The 13,728-nt window shown below is 44.8% G+C and overlaps 1 protein-coding gene across 2 annotated transcripts in view; it reads left to right on the forward strand.

Moving 5' to 3' along the window:
* The window catches only part of mta1 (metastasis associated 1), a 51,153-nt gene that overhangs the window by 21,900 nt on the left and 15,525 nt on the right, over positions 1–13,728 (forward strand). For both annotated transcript variants that reach the window (XM_055864029.1, XM_055864030.1), the window contains exon 4: positions 13,541–13,673. In XM_055864029.1, the coding sequence (XP_055720004.1) occupies positions 13,541–13,673 (133 nt within the window). The remainder of the gene's footprint in view (positions 1–13,540; positions 13,674–13,728) is intronic.

Raw genomic sequence — 13,728 nt, forward strand, 5'->3', positions numbered from 1 at the left:
GGGTGGTCTTAGCTGGTTGTGTGTGGCTGGTGATGCTGTAGTCTGGGTGTAGGTCCTCTTGGCGTGGCTTCTCTCTGTGCATGTCCTTCGGGAGGGGCTCTTGTAGGTCTGGGAGGGTGTCTCGCTAGTCTGGGCGGGTGTCCGTTGCTCTGTTGCTCCTGTGTGAGGTGCAGGGGCTACAGCTGAGGGTGAAGTTCTTCAGGGTCCTGGCAAAAGTTGGGATTGCTGCCTTGTAGAGGTGGTTCTGGTCGTAAAGGCTGTTCAAGTCCAGGGTGGAGTGGTGGGCCAGGTAGACATTAGGTTTTGAGGCATAGTCTCGTGAAATGCTTGCATTCACCCTTTGTATGGTGGCAGGGTGAAATTATTTTCGTGGTAGCAAGGTGGTGATAACCACTTGTGCGTTGGGGAAAGTGGAAGAAGCTTATTCAATCACTCCCTTGAGTGCTGTTGCCACCATTAATTGCTGTGCCCTCAGGTCATTTGTGCCTGTGTGAATTATGATGTGGCTGGGGAACTCTAGTCTGTCCTCTGACAACAGCTCCAGTGTTTGGGGACCAGAGTTTAGCCACTTTGTGTTTGGGAAAAAGTTTATCCTATTGAATGTATTTGCCATTTGAGTCCATCAGGAGCACCATCTCTGTCATGTGTGTCCTCAGTGGATGTAGTGGGGGTTGTCAGGAGGGCTATTGGGGGAGCTGACAGGAGGGCTGTTAGGGGGGGGTTGTGGTCTGTTTTGTTTGGTGGGTCCTGTGGTGTTGGTTGTGGGCTGTTCTGCTGGCTTGTCTGGGGGATTGTCCTGCTCTGTCACACCTCACCTTTCTGACCTCGTCCTTCAGTGCCATCTATACCTCTAAGTTCTCTCACCTCAGTCCGTAGAGCAGTCCATCTCCACCTTCTGCCCTCCAGGTCTTATTGGGGGGGGGGGGGTTGCTAGTGTGTTTTGTGAGCTTGTTCTGTCTGGGTTGTGTGGACTAGCTCTCTGAGCTCCACCATGTCTCTCTCCAGCTCTGTGAATGTATCCCTCTCAATGATGGAGGAGCAGTGCAGTTGTGGGGACCTGGGTGTGTTCAGTGCTGGGGGGGTGACTATCCTTTTAGTTTGAAGAGGTGTGATCAAACTCACTCAGGATGGGGGAGTCATCACACAGAGAGAGAGAGCTTTTCCTGCAGTGCTTTCTCTTTGATTCCGTAAGAGTCCTGCTGGGATTGCATGAGGATGCCCTGCACCATTACTGTCCCGGACTTGTACACGTTGACAAAGATTGTTTTAATTTCCTCAATGTCTAGTATTCTGAGTTTCCACCCTGGGCCAATACCCTCTCTCTGACACCGGGGTAATGTGTGCTCTTATAGCACTGTGCCTTGTCAGGGGATGGTCGTCTGTGAAACTCTCCTGCCATTGTTGGGCTCAAGAGTTTTCACACATCAGACTTCAGTGCTAATTGAAGGTGGTGCCAGGTCTGTTCTGTCCTTAGCAGCTTGGTAGCTTAGTATACTGATTTACATAGCGTTATATAACAAAATGACCTAGAGATGGTCTTTAAATGTTTTGCTTCAGACTAGCTTCAGACGGAATATTACTCACTCAGTGTTGTGTTGGAGGGTATTTCCAGGTTCCACTGGGTTTCTTCTGCAGGTTTTGGTTTTGTAGAAGTTTTTTCTTCTTCTTGGTAGTCCATTCAGATCATTTTGTCCAAAATTAAGTTTTTAGGTATAGAATTTTGAATTGGATTGGAGGTTTTAATGTTTAGGTTAGTATCCTGTAAGTCCTTGTGAAAAAATGAAAGTTCATCTACATTTAACCAACTCTATTTCAATATTTTTTGCAGAAGAACTCAGGAGCCCATGAGCTCTCTTCTCTCTTCTCTTTCTGTGCGTGCCTGCGGGAGGACCACTGTTCATTTTTGAGAGCCGTGTGTGTCCCGGACAGTCCCAACTTGTGCTGGTTTGTGTGCATTTGTCTGTGTGTGGAGTATGGGCCTCTTGGTTCTATGTGCAGCCAGCACCATCAGTCAGTCCTCCAGAATTCCAAATTGTCCCAAATGGCACCCTATTCCCTATATAGTGCACTACTTGCGACCGGGACTCATAGTGCACTATGTAGGGAACAGGGTGCCGTTTGGGACGCTACCCCAGCCAGACATTTGCAATATGTGAAGTATGCATGTAAGGAATGGCTCTTCACCCCATGGGTGTGGTGGTGGGCTGCTGCTGTATCCTGTCTGAGCTCTGGAGCCGTCAGCCCAAGGACAAAGAGTGAAAAGGGGGAAATCTGAGGGCCTGTTGGCTTTCCCAAACAGTGTGTGTTTGGAAATGGGAGAGGGAACTTTACTCTCTGAGAGTGGCCCTGTGGAACATTGTCCTTGTGTTGTACCGGATGGCTTTCTTCCTCCATTCTGGATTATTGCCTGTGCGGTGTGTGTGCTGTGAGTCACAGATCAAATATTTTCCTTGCCGGGATTCGGTTGGAGCCTTCCCTTAGAGGGCCTGTGACTGCACCCTTACTCCAGGTCTTAGCCCCGCCCCTGTCGGCAGAGCTGCCTCCTGAGTGGTCAGTCCCACTGACATGGCCTTTTGCTCCTCTGGCCCCTCCCTCAGGCCCAAATGACTTACCCTCTCTTTAATTTCCCTTTCTATTCTGAGAGCTCTAGAACTGTAGGCCGTTAGTTTCAGTAAACAATAGACGTCAATGGTGACGATGAATCCATTCACAAGCACAAACAAATCGAGTGGTGAAGTACAGAAGAACCGCTTCTCAATGTAGGCTAGACTTCAGAACTTTTAGAAGAATGCATCGTTGAATAAAGTAAAAGTCCTTCAGAGCTCAGGAACCGAGGTGTGTCTCCTCTCTTCTTTCCCTCTACTTGTAAGGCCTCTCATTCATCAATAATTGAGAATTGATACGGGCAGGTGAGATGGAGAGGCAATTTGTGGAGAGTATGGATTTGGTGCTGTGCCAGAAAATTGGCTGTGTCTTTTTATGGGTAGAGCGAGTCAGGGCTCAGGGCGTCAGTCAGGGGCTGGTGATAATGGTGCTACTGCACCTGTCCACCACCTGGCTACAGAACCCCAGGCCAAAGCAGGCCTGATGGTTGACCCTCTTCAACTCAGGCTGGGAATTGTCTGGGACGATATTAACACAATACTTAAGTGCCTATACGACATGTATTGTGATTCTATATGCATTGCGATTTAGTACTGCGACTGTATTATTGACTAGGTACAGCCGAGTAGTCAAATATAATATCCAATCCAAAACTAATATTGGGAGTCCCATAGGGCAGAGCACAATTGGCCCAGCATCGTCATTGTTTGGCCCGGGTAGGCCAGGCCGTCATTGTAAATAATAATTTATTCTTAACTGGCTTGCCTAGTTAAATAAAAGTTACACACACACCACTCTGACCAAAAAGTTATTTTGTTGGCATTTACGTATGTCCCCATTACATTTAAGTCATTTAGCAGACGCTCTTATCCAGAGCGACGTACAAATTGGTGCATTCACCTTATGATATCCAGTGGAACAACCACTTTACAATAGTTCATCTAAATATTTTAGGGGGGGGGGGGGGTTAGAAGGATTACTTTATCCTATCCTAGGTATTCCTTAAAGAGGTGGGGTTTCAGGTGTCTCCGGAAGGTGGTGATTGACTCCGCTGACCTGGCGTCGTGAGGGAGTTTGTTCCACCATTGGGGTGCCAGAGCAGCAAACAGTTTTGACTGGGCTGAGCGGGAACTGTACTTCCTCAGAGGTAGGGAGGCGAGCAGGCCAGAGGTGGATGAACGCAGTGCCCTTGTTTGGGTGTAGGGCCTGATCAGAGCCTGAAGGTACGGAGGTGCCGTTCCCCTCACAGCTCCGTAGGCAAGCACCATGGTCTTGTAGCGGATGCGAGCTTCAACTGGAAGCCAGTGGAGAGAGCGGAGGAGCGGGGTGACGTGAGAGAACTTGGGAAAGTTGAACACCAGACGGGCTGCGGCGTTCTTGATGAGTTGTAGGGGTTTAATGGCACAGGCAGGGAGCCCAGCCAACAGCGAGTTGCAGTAATCCAGACGGGAGATGACAAGTGCCTGGATTAGGACCTGCGCCGCTTCCTGCGTGAGGCAGGGTCGTACTCTGCGAATGGTGTAGAGCATGAACCTACAGGAACGGGTCACCGCCTTGATGTTAGTTGAGAACGACAGGGTGTTGTCCAGGATCACGCCAAGGTTCTTAGCACTCTGGGAGGAGGACACAATGGAGTTGTCAACCGTGATGGCGAGATCATGGAACGGGCAGTCCTTCCCCGGGAGGAAGAGCAGCTCCGTCTTGCCGAGGTTCAGCTTGAGGTGGTGATCCGTCATCCACACTGATATGTCTGCCAGACATGCAGAGATGCGATTCACCACCTGGTTATCAGAGGGGGGAAAGGAGAAGATTAATTGTGTGTCGTCTGCATAGCAATGATAGGAGAGACAATGTGAATTACCAGTAAAACATCAGCAAAACCTATTTCTTTCACTTACTTGCTGTGCTGTTTCGTTGTTAATTTGTTCAGTCGTTTCATTCTCAACCAGGATTTCTATGGGACGCCGTTTGGGTCTTTGCGTGTCAAAAGAAGATACACGTCAAATAAGCTTGTTGACCAATCAGGACCTGAATATGACTGCACGTCACATAATTTAACGCGTTCATTCATTTTTTTACATGGCTATTACACATTGATTACACTGAATCGCTGTGATATGAAATACGAGTGATATTGATACGCTAGCTAGCTCATGGATGCAAACAATGTTCTTCCACAAAAACATAGCAAAACGTCATCTGTTTCAGTAGCTATAGTTAGCTAGCTAACTATATAGCTAGGTGTCATCTAAAATAACCCTAATTTTATAAGACAGCTCTTATTTGATTAATGGCGGTCGGACCCATTTGTGAAGCTAGCCACAATAAGGGCAAGCCCAATATTGGACTTTGCGGTTAGCCTTGAAATAAAAGTGTCATTGACAGTGATGTAAGTGAATACAAATAGTAGATTTATGCCATAATTGAATAGTTCATGCTAAATGAGGATAGAATGTTATATAAAATCAACAAAAGACAAATTGTTAATTTCACAAATCTGTTAATCACACTGGATGTATTATACTTTAGAATTGCATTGGGGACATACTTATTTCACTGTACAGCCTTACCTATGGATTGTGGATCAATGACATGGGGTATCAGTCTACTCAGTGACACCCAGAGAACATTAGCATCGTAGCTCTTATTGCGGGACTCTGAAACAACTGTGAATTGAGCCACATTTATTGTCAACCTATGTGTATTGCACACTATTCCCGAGGAAAAACAATACTGCGTTGTTTTGGAGTCTGATAACTCTGAGGAGGACGTTGGGGAAAAATATCTTGTGTATTGAGTAGACTGATACCCCATTTCATTGATCACCAATCCTTAGGTAAAGCTGTACAGTGCAATATGAATGTCAATACACGCAAAGGGCTGACTGGGGAGGTGATTTCACACAGTCTGTCCCGCGATAAGAGCTACAACGCTAATATTTGCGTAAACTCTTCAGTTGTGTTCTGTCGAGTAGACAGATACCCCATTTCATTGCTTCACATTCCAACTTCCGATTCCAAACTTGTTTAACATTTATCTAGTCTAAATATGGCATGATTCCATCAATTGTAACCTTCTGCATCGCTTTCAAAGAGGTACTTTTATGTTGAAGGAAAACTGCAAATTCCACTATTGTGCCTAATCCTTATTGTGGCTAGCTTCACAACCCAACCCAACCCGGTCGAGCCTCACTAGCCAGATGGCGCTGGCTGCTTATAACGTTAGCTTTGGGCAACAGAGCTAGGTAGCTGGCTAGCTATTTATTTTCATGAACTGAAGTTCAATTTCAAAAGGTAAACAAGTGGCTACCTAGCTAATACTTACTCACAAGGATTCCTAAATCATTGCGAAGAATAATGAAAGTGACTGCAGTTTCTATTGGTCATTGTTTTCAGGCTGGTTGTATTGGTGCTAGCTAGGTACCAAGCTAAAGCTAGCTAGCTACCCCAGAAGTTGCGGTCTAACAAATAATACTTTATTACCAACGCGGTATTGCGTAAACACTGTTCGTGGCCTGTGTTTGCTTGTTTATTTTACATATCTTTTTTGACACGCAAAGACCCAAATGGCGTTCCATAGTATGTCGTGAAGCTAATAGCAGTGCCGCTATTACTGTGCAACTCCGGTAGGGCAACATCTGAAAAATAGCGCACTTGGTAGTGTGTGCCGGTGCTCGACCAGTCGCAAAAGCCAACATCACCCACGACAGGGAACGGTTAATTGTCAAGGGCAATGAATTCCATTATCTTGGCGTTAATGGGTTTCACCTTAGTTGTCTCTGAAATGTTCTTACTCTTTCAAATGACTGCTTGATCCACACAGCAGACATTGTGGGCTAGGTTAGGAATACTGTGTTGCACTTGTAGCGCAACATTTTACGTCAAGTACCTAAGTTATATAGGTATGCACGTCAGCTTTGACATTGACGTTACGTGCTGACCACACCGCTCACGTCACGTGCGTTGCAAAATAAATGTACACATACATGTTATTCAATCATTGCACTGCTCGCGTTCGCCAACGAGTGTCTGCGTTGCCAAGCGCTGCGTTGCCAAGAAGTCAGTTCTATTTGTGACGCTGAACGCGGCGCAAGTCTTGCCTCTCCCATCTCCTCATTGGTTTATAGAAGAATATCTCCACGTGCCAGCTCTTCATTGGTTATACCCACGTGGGTGATTGAAAGATGAACAAAGGTCGGTCGGTTCTGGTAATACACCATATTATGAAAGTTAGATGCCAATCGCCATATAAAGTCCAACGAAGAAAAAGCCTGTAAGGAGGAGAGATGACTAGAAACGATTCGGTTGACCGTTTTATGTGTGGATTAATTGTCGGAGTAGAGGACCTTGTGCATTTCAGGTAAAATAACAACTCAACGTTTATATCCCAGGTCAAATTAACTAGCTAAATTGCCATAAATGTTTAATGCTTTTCAACCTGTCCCCAAATGTAATATAATTGGTTCAGTTTGTTTTGATATTTCAACCTGTGTCGTGGTTGCGTTTGGTGTGGGGGGGGCAAATTTGCGCACGCGCGCATCAGGTTTAGGCATGGTGTTAAACTAAACATCAGGCCGATACTGATGTTAGCATTTTTAGCTAATATTGTCCGATTCTGATATGTTAACCGATTATATATGTATCGTGCATGCAACTACACAGAAGCAAGCTTACATGCTGTAAAAGATCCCTCATCTATGCCCATTGGCCAACTATCTATTGCCTGACCGTACGTGATTTGTCAGATTGGTTTGGCTGTGGGACTATGGACCGTAGTGTCTGTCCATTCTGTGATGTTGTCTATAATAAGAGTCTATATAAGAGTCTGTCTGGTGGGTGCTGAGTGAGTGTTGGCGAGAGTGAGCACATATTGATTCTGGTCCCACTTCCCTTCTCCTGGAAATCCTTTGATTGCTTCTGTCGGTCTCTCTCCGGTCTCGGTCTCCCTCTCTCCGGGTTCAGTCTCCCTCTCTCCTGGGTCTCCCTGACTCCGGTCTAGCGCCTCTAATGAAACTTCAAATGAGCTGGAGCACGCGCCTGCTGGTTTCGCTTTCTACCCCGCCCCCCTTGGTCTCTATCGTCTTCACTCTCCCATCTCTTTCTCAGTCACCCTCGCTCCTTATATATAGATGTGGATATTAATCACACACAGAGTGCATTTGGAAAGTATTCAGACTCCTTCACCTTTTCCACATTTTGTTACGTTACAGCTAGAGGTCGACCGATTATGATTTTTCAACGCCGATACCGATACCAATTTATTGGAGGACCAAAAAAAGCCGATACCGAATAAAAATAATACTTTTTTCTTTACATAGTTGAATGTGCTGACAACAAAATCACACAAAAATTATCAATGGAAATCAAATTTATCAAACCATGGAGGTCTGGATTTGGAGTCACACTCAAAATTAAAGTGGAAAACCACACTACAGGCTGATCCAACTTTGATGTAATGTCCTTAAAACAAGTCAAAATGAGGCTCAGTAGTGTGTGTGTGGCCTCCACGTGCCTGTATGACCTCCCTACAACGCCTGGGCATGCTCCTGATGAGGACTCCTGGACAGTCTGTGGTGCAACGTGGCGTTGGTGGATGGAGTGAGACATGGTGTCCCAGATGTGCTCAATTGGATTCAGGTCTGGGGAACGAGCAGGCCAGTCCATAGCATCAATGCCTTCCTCTTGCAGGAACTGCTGACACACTACATCCACATGAGGTCTAGCATTGTCTTGCATTAGGAGGAACCCAGGGCCAACCGCACCAGCATATGGTCTCACAAGGGGTCTGACGATCTTATCTTGGTACCTAATGGCAGTCAGGCTACCTCTGGCGAGCACATGGAGGGCTGTGCGGCCGCCCCAAATAAATGCCACCCCACACCATGACTGACCCACCGCCAAACCGGTCATGCTGGAGGATGTTGCAGGCAGCAGAACGTTCTCCACGGCGTCTCCAGACTGTCACGTCTGTCACATGTGCTCAGTGTGAACCTGCTTTCATCTGTGAAGAGCACAGGGCGCCAGTGGCGAATTTGCCAATCTTGGTGTTCTCTGGCAAATGCCAAACGTCCTGCACGATGTTGGGCTGTAAGCACAACCCCCACCTGTGGACGTCGGGCCCTCATACCACCCTCATGTAGTCTGTTTCTGACCGTTTGAGCAGACACATGCACATTTGTGGCCTTGCGGAGGTCATTTTGCGGGGCTCTGGCAGTGTTCCTCCTCGCACAAAGGCGGAGGTAGCGGTCCTGCTGCTGGGTTGTTGCCCTCCTACGGCCTCCTCCACGTCTCCTGATGTATTGGCCTGTCTCCTGGTAGCGCCTCCATGCTCTGGACACTACGCTGAGAGACACAGCAAACCTTCTTGCCACAGCTCGCATTGATGTGCAATCCTGGATGAGCTGCACTACCTGAGCCACTTGTGTGGGTTGTAGACTCCGTCTCATGCTACCACTAGAGTGAGAGCACCGCCGGCATTCAAAAGTGACCAAAACATCAGCCAGGAAGCATAGGAACTGAGAAGTGGTCTGTGGTCACCGACTGCAGAACCACTCCTTTATTGGGGGTGTCTTGCTAATTGCCTATAATTTCCACCTTTTGTCTATTCCATTTGCACAACAGCATTTGAAATTTATTGTCAATCAGTGTTGCTTCCTAAGTGGACAGTTTGATTTCACAGAAGTGTGATTGACTTGGAGTTACATTGTGTTGTTTAAGTGTTCCCTTTATTAATTTTTTGAGCAGTATATATATATATATATATATATATATATATATATATATATATATATATATATATATATATATATATTGCTCATATATATAAATATATACTGCTATATATTTATATATATATATATATACTGCTCATATATATAAAATAAAAATAGATTTTTTGGGGGGTGAAAACGCTATAAAAAAAATAAAAAAATAATAATAAAAACAATAAATAGAAATAAACATGTTTTTGTAATATTGACATTTACAACAATACCGAATGAACACTTATTTTAACTTAATATAATACATCAATAAAATCAATTTAGCCTCAAATAAATAATGAAACATGTTCAATTTGATTTAAATAATGCAAAAACAAAGTGTTGGAGAAGAAAGTAAAAGTACAATGTGCCACGTAAGAAAGCTAACGTTTAAGTTCCTTGCTCAGAACATGAGAACATATGAAAGCTGATGGTTCCTTTTAACATGCGTCTTCAATATTCCCAGGTAAGAAGTTTTAGCTTGTAGTTATTATAGGAATTATAGGACTATTTCTCTCTATACCATTTGTATTTCAGATACCTTTGACTATTGGATATTCTTATAGGCACTTTAGTATTACCAGTGTAACAGTATAGCTTCCATCCCTCTCCTCGCCGCTACCTGGGCTCGAACCAGGAACACATCGACAACAGCCACCCTCGAAGCAGCGTTACCCATGCAGAGCAAGGGGAACAACTACTCCAAATCTCAGAGCGAGTGACATTTGAAACGCTATTAGCGCGCACCCCGCTAACTAGCTAGCCATTTCACATCAGTTACACCAGCCTAATCTCAGGAGTTGATAGGCTTGAAGTCAAACAGCGCAATGCTTGAAGCACAGCGACGAGCTGCTGGCAAAACGCACGAAAGTGCTGTTTGAATGAATGCTTACGAGCCTGCTGGCGCCTACCATCGCTCAGTCAGACTGCTCTATCAAATCATAGACTTAATTATAACATAATGACACACAAATACGAGCCTTGGGTCATTAATGTGGTCGAATCCGGAAACTATCATTTCGAAAACAAAACGTTTATTCTTTCAGTGAAATACCGAACCGTTCCGTATTTTATCTAACGGGTGGCATCCATAAGTATAAATATTGGCTAAATATAAGCGAAGATAAAAAAAATTGTAGAGTGGATTTATGAAAATATGTTGACAAACGTTACCTTATCCTAGTGAGATTTACACGGGTATCAAAACGTCGAGGCGGTTTAAACCTGCACGAAACACCTTTCAAATTCAGCCGCAAGTTATTACAGGAATTATAACATACCTTTGTCTAATCAGGAAACTATCACTTCGAAAACAAAAAGTTTATTCCGTTCCGTATTTTATCTAACGGGAGGCATCCATGAGTCTAAATATTCCTGTTACATTGCACAACCTTCAATGTTATGTCATAATTACGTAAAATTATGGCAAATTAGTTCGCAACGAGCCAGGCGGCCCAAACCGTTGCATATACCCTGACTCTGCGTGCAATGAACGCAAGAGAAGTGACACAATTTCACCTGGTTAATATTGCCTGCTAACCTGGATTTCTTTTAGCTAAATATGCAGGCTTAAAAATATATACTTCTGTGTATTGATTTTAAGAAAGGCATTGACGTTTATGGTTTTGTACATTCGTGCAACGATTGTGCTTTTTTTGCAAATGCGCTTTTGTTAAATCTTCCCCCGTTTGGTGAAGTTGGCTTTCGTTGTTAGGAAGAAATAGTCTTCACACAGTTCGCAACGAGCCAGGCGGCCCAAACTGCTGCATATACCCTGACTCTGTTGCAAGAAGTGACACAATTTCCCTAGTTAAAATAAATTAATGTTAGCAGGCAATATTAACTAAATATGCAGGTTTAAAAAATATATAGTTGTGTATTGATTTTAAGAAAGGCATTGATGTTTATGGTTAGGTACACGTTGGAGCAACGACAGTCTTTTTTCGTGAATGCGCACCGCATCGATTATATGCAACGCAGGACATGCTAGATAAACTAGTAATATCATCACCTGTGTGTAGTTAACTAGTGATTATTGATGATTGATTTTATTTTTATAAAATAAGTTTAATGCTAGCTAGAGACTTACCTTGGCTTCTTACTGCATTCGCATAACAGGCAGGCTTCTCGTAGAGTTCAATGTAAAGCAGGTGGTTAGAGCGTTGGACTAGTTAACCGCAAGATTGAATCCCCGAGCTGACAAGGTAAAAATCTGTCGTTCTGCCCCTGAACAAGGCAGTTAAGCCATCGTTCCTAGGCCGTCATTGAAAATAAGGATGTGTTCTTAACTGACTTGCCTAGTTAAATAAAGGTGTAAAAAAAAAAAAAAAAAAAACTGCCAAGTCGGTGTCCAAAAATACCGATTTCCGATTGTTATAACTTGAAATCGGCCCTAATTAATCGGCCATTCATATAAATCGGTTGACCTCTAGTTACAGCCTTACTCTAAAATAGATTAAATTATTTTTTTCCCTTATCAATCTACACAATACCCCATAATAACAAAGCAAAAACAGGTTTTTAATTTCTTTTGAATATGTATAAATAAAAAAAATGATCCTTTTGTATTCTGACCCTTTGCTATGAGACTATATTGAGCTCAGGTGCATCCGGTTTCCATTGATCATCCTTAATGTTTCTCCAACTTGATTGGAGTTCACCTGTGGTTGATTGGATATGATTTGGAAAGGCACACACCTGCCTATATCAGGTCCCACAGTTGACAGTGCATGTCAGAGCAAAAACCAAGCAAAGAGAGAGAAGGAATTGTCCATAGATCTCCGAGAGGCACAGATTGGGTTGATGCACAGATCTGGGGAAGGGTACCAAAACATTTCTGTTACATTGAAGGTCCCCAAGAACACAGTGGTCTCCATCATTCTTGAATGGAAGTTTAGAACCACCCGGAGAACCGCCCGGAGCAATCAGAGGAGAAGGGCCTTGGTCTGACAGAGTTCCTCTGTGGAGATGGGCACTCCAACAATCAGACCTTTATGGTAGAGTGACCAGACGGAAGCCACTCTTCAGTAAAAGGCACATGACAGCCCGCTTGGAGTTTGCCAAAAGACACCTGAAGGACTCTCAGATAATGAGTAACATGATTCTCTGCTCTGATGAAACCAAGATGGATCTCTTTGGCCTGAGTGCTAAGTGTCACATCTGGAGAACCTGGCACAATCCCTACGGTGAAGAATGATGGTGGCAGCATCATGCTGTGGGGATGTTTTTCAGCAGCAGGGACTGGGAGAATAGACCAGATCGAGGGAAAGATGAACGGCGCGAAGTACAGGGAGATCCTTGATGAAAACCTGCTCCGAGCGCTCAGGCTGGGGCGACGGTTCACCTTCCAACAGGATAACGACCATAAGCACACAGCCAAGACAATGCAGGAGTGGCTTCGGGACAAGTCTGTGAATGTCCTTGAGTTGCCCAGCCAGACGCCAAACTTGAACCCGATCGAACATTTTAACTTTTTTTGCTTTGTTTTAATGGGGTATTGTGTGTAGACTGGGGTGGGGGACAAGTTAATCCGTTTTAAAATATGGCTGTAATGTAACAAAGAGTGAAGGGGTCTGAATACTTTCCGAATACTTTCCGAATGCACTATCTATCGCTCTCCCGCCTTCCCCCTTGTCTCCCTCCCGCCTTGAGCTCCTTCCCCCACGTCTTTCTCCTCCACCTTCCTCCTCATGGACCACACACAGATCCAACGCCTGCTGAAATACCGTCTCTTCTGTGTCTTCTCCCACATGGGGAGAGGGGGTATAAAGAAAGAAGTAGAGGGAGAGGTTAGAGAGAAACATGCTGGGGGAAGAATAGAGGGGCTTATAAAGAAACTCACCAGTCCAGGCAGGGATCAATATTCTCATTTACTAAATGAGCCTGGCACCTGCAGTGCCACAAAGCATTGACATGAACTCCTCTGGATCATTACCCTAGCTCATCTGCCTCATTACCCTAGCTACCTTCATGGTGTGAATACTGTTTTTGTTTGTCTTCACTGTTTTCTTGGAAAACAAATCTCTGTAGCATCTAATCCTTTAGTTGGCTCTGGGTCTCTGGTTCTTCCGTATGTGGTGCCCGCACTTGGCTCAGTCCTTGACAGTTCTGCCCGAAAACCCCCATTGGTGTGTGTGAGCGAGCGAGCTAACTAACGTGACCTTTGACCCCTATCAGGAGAGCTGGAGGAGGAGATGGAGAACCCGGAGTTGAACCCAGTTGACCTGCCAGAGAAACAGAAACACCAGCTGAGACACAGAGAGTTGTTCCTGTCCCGCCAGCTAGAGTCATTACCTGCTACACACATCCGGTAGGCCATGTCTTTACCATCTCACCTTATGTTAGCTACCTGCTACAGACCACGA

This window comes from Salvelinus fontinalis, chromosome 15 (genome assembly GCF_029448725.1).
Source record: "Salvelinus fontinalis isolate EN_2023a chromosome 15, ASM2944872v1, whole genome shotgun sequence".
Classification (NCBI taxonomy): Eukaryota; Metazoa; Chordata; class Actinopteri; order Salmoniformes; family Salmonidae; genus Salvelinus; species Salvelinus fontinalis.